Raw genomic sequence first — 2131 nt, forward strand, 5'->3', positions numbered from 1 at the left:
GGGGTGGGTCTTTAAAAAGCTGCATATTTTTTGCAGCTGAATGCAAAGGAAAGAAACAGACAAATGAGCGCGGGCCTGAAACCCCAGCTGGTGCGAACCCTAAACCCTAAACCCTAAACCCTAAACCCTAAACCCTCAAAGCTCAGACCCGCTAATCACCGCCGACGGCTGCACTTCTCGGGGGTTTCTTGCTTCGGTTTCAGGGCTCAGGCCGGAGATATAGGGCTCAGGGTTTAGGAATTAGGGTTGAGGGTTGAGGGTTTAGGGTTTAGGGTTTAGAGACCTGTCCTTTGCTGAAGAGGAAGTCCCTGTCAATCCTTCGCAGCCGAATTATCGCCGCCTCGGCCACTTCCGTGTCAGATGTTTGCTGCTGAGGGTTTAGGGTTTGGGAGCTAGGGTTTAGGGTTTGGGAGCTAGGGTTTAGGGTTTGGGGGCTAGGGTTTGGGGTTTCGGGGCTAGGGTTTAGAACTTCTTCGCCATCGCTTTCCTCCTCAGAATCACTTCCAAAAGGCTCGTCAAGGGACTCTGCCACACTCAGCCCGCACGAAACACACTATTAGGGTTTAGGGTTTAGGGTTTAGGGTTTGTTCGCCTGCTGCACTACCTAGGCTCGCGAGTTCGGTCTGCGGGCCCAGCCTATGCCTATCACTTAAACCCTTGAAAGCTACCTCTCAAACTCTTAACCCTAGACTTTAAATCCTAAACCCTAAACCCTAAACCCTAAACCCTAATTTTGTGTGTTACCTTGGGGTTGGAAGGCCATAGGCTCCATTCCCGCGGCCCTGATGAGGCTGGCGCTTTCTGCTGCTTCATAAACCACCTCCTGCAGCAGAAAGCCAATTGCTGTTGGCTTCTGCAGCTATTAGCAGCAAAAAAGGGTTTAGGGTTTAGGGTTTAGGGTTTAGGGTCACCTGCCGGGACTTGGGCTGGAAGCCCCGTTCCCTGCGCCGCGGCGGCGGCAAAACTGCATGCAGCAGCAGCACGCGTTTCGGGGGTTTGCCAGCAGCAGCTGCAGCATCTCCAGCCGCAGCAGCAGCAGCAGCAGCTGCTGCTGCTGCTGCAGCAAACCGCCGCCTTGAACCCAGAAGGGGCCCCCAAGGGCAGCTCACACAGGTTATTAGTGCTGCTGCTTGCTGCTGCTTCTGCTGAAGCAGACAGCTCTGAAAGCCATAAGGAACCCCCAGCCAGCACGCGCCATCGCTGTTGCTGCTGCTGCTGCTGCTGCTGTTGCTGCTGCTGCTGCTGTTGCTGCTGCTTCTGCTGCTGCTGCTGCTCTTGCTGACGCTGCTACTGCTGTCGTTGCTGCTGCATTTGTTACAGTTGTGGCTGCTGCAGCTGCTGTGGCCGCTGCATCTGTTACTGCTGTGGCTGCTGCTGCTGTTGTTGCTGTTGCTGCTGCTACCGCCGCTGTTGTTGCTGCTGCTGCTGCTGTTGCTGCTGCTGCTGCTTGTTTTAAAGCCACAAAAAAGCTGCTGCGGGGCTCTTCTTCTCCAGTTTGCTGTAGCAGCTGATGGCAGCAGCATCCAGCGCAGTCTCATCCCAGTTCAGGTGTACAGACAGCTCGAGCTGAAACTGCCCTTCTTGTTTTATTTATTTTTCAATAATGAATCAAATTTATTAAATTTTAAAATAATTATTTAATTTAAAGGCCATTTTAGAGAATATTAAGGCTATTGAGCCTCGAGTCACGGCAGTGTAGCGAGCTAAACCCCAAACCCTAAACCCTAAACCCTAAACCCTAAACCCTACACGCAATAACAAGACTAAACCAAAACTTATTTGTGTATGCTTTAATTAAGCGTCTGAGTATTATTTTAGGGTTCCAAGTACCCAGGGGTTTCTCTGGGGGCTTCTCTGGGGGCCCCCTGGGGGCCCCCTGGGGGCCCCCCAGGCGGGCCCCCCAGGGGGGCCCTCCTGAGGGGGCCCCTCCTTCAAGGCCCCCGGGGGGCCCCCAGGGGGGTTCCAGCCCAGCTCTCTATGGGCCCCCAGGGGCCCCCACAGAAGTGGGGGCTGGTGGACCCTGGGGTGCCCCTTAAGTCGTTTAGGCAGCAACACAAAAAGGTTTCATTTTAGTCAAGAGTTTAAGAAATGGCTGTTGGACTAAAGTTTAGAAAAGGTCTTTGAATTTGGA

At 53.5% G+C, this 2131-nt stretch overlaps 1 protein-coding gene across 1 annotated transcript in view; it reads right to left on the reverse strand.

The window, feature by feature from the left end:
* ETH_00019275 (uncharacterized protein) overlaps window positions 1-1538 on the reverse strand; it is a gene marked incomplete at both ends in the record, with an annotated part of 4360 nt that extends 2822 nt beyond the window's left edge. The window contains 4 exons of the mRNA XM_013375715.1: window positions 1-36; window positions 470-525; window positions 745-823; window positions 912-1538. The exon at window positions 1-36 is cut by the window's left edge and continues 240 nt beyond it. Coding sequence (XP_013231169.1) covers window positions 1-36; window positions 470-525; window positions 745-823; window positions 912-1538 — 798 coding nt within the window. The remainder of the gene's footprint in view (window positions 37-469; window positions 526-744; window positions 824-911) is intronic.
* Between the last annotated feature and the right edge of the window lie 593 nt (window positions 1539-2131).

The sequence above is a fragment of the Eimeria tenella genome, genomic scaffold, assembly GCF_000499545.2.
Source record: "Eimeria tenella Houghton genomic scaffold, Eth_scaff3, whole genome shotgun sequence".
Taxonomy (NCBI): Eukaryota; Apicomplexa; class Conoidasida; order Eucoccidiorida; family Eimeriidae; genus Eimeria; species Eimeria tenella.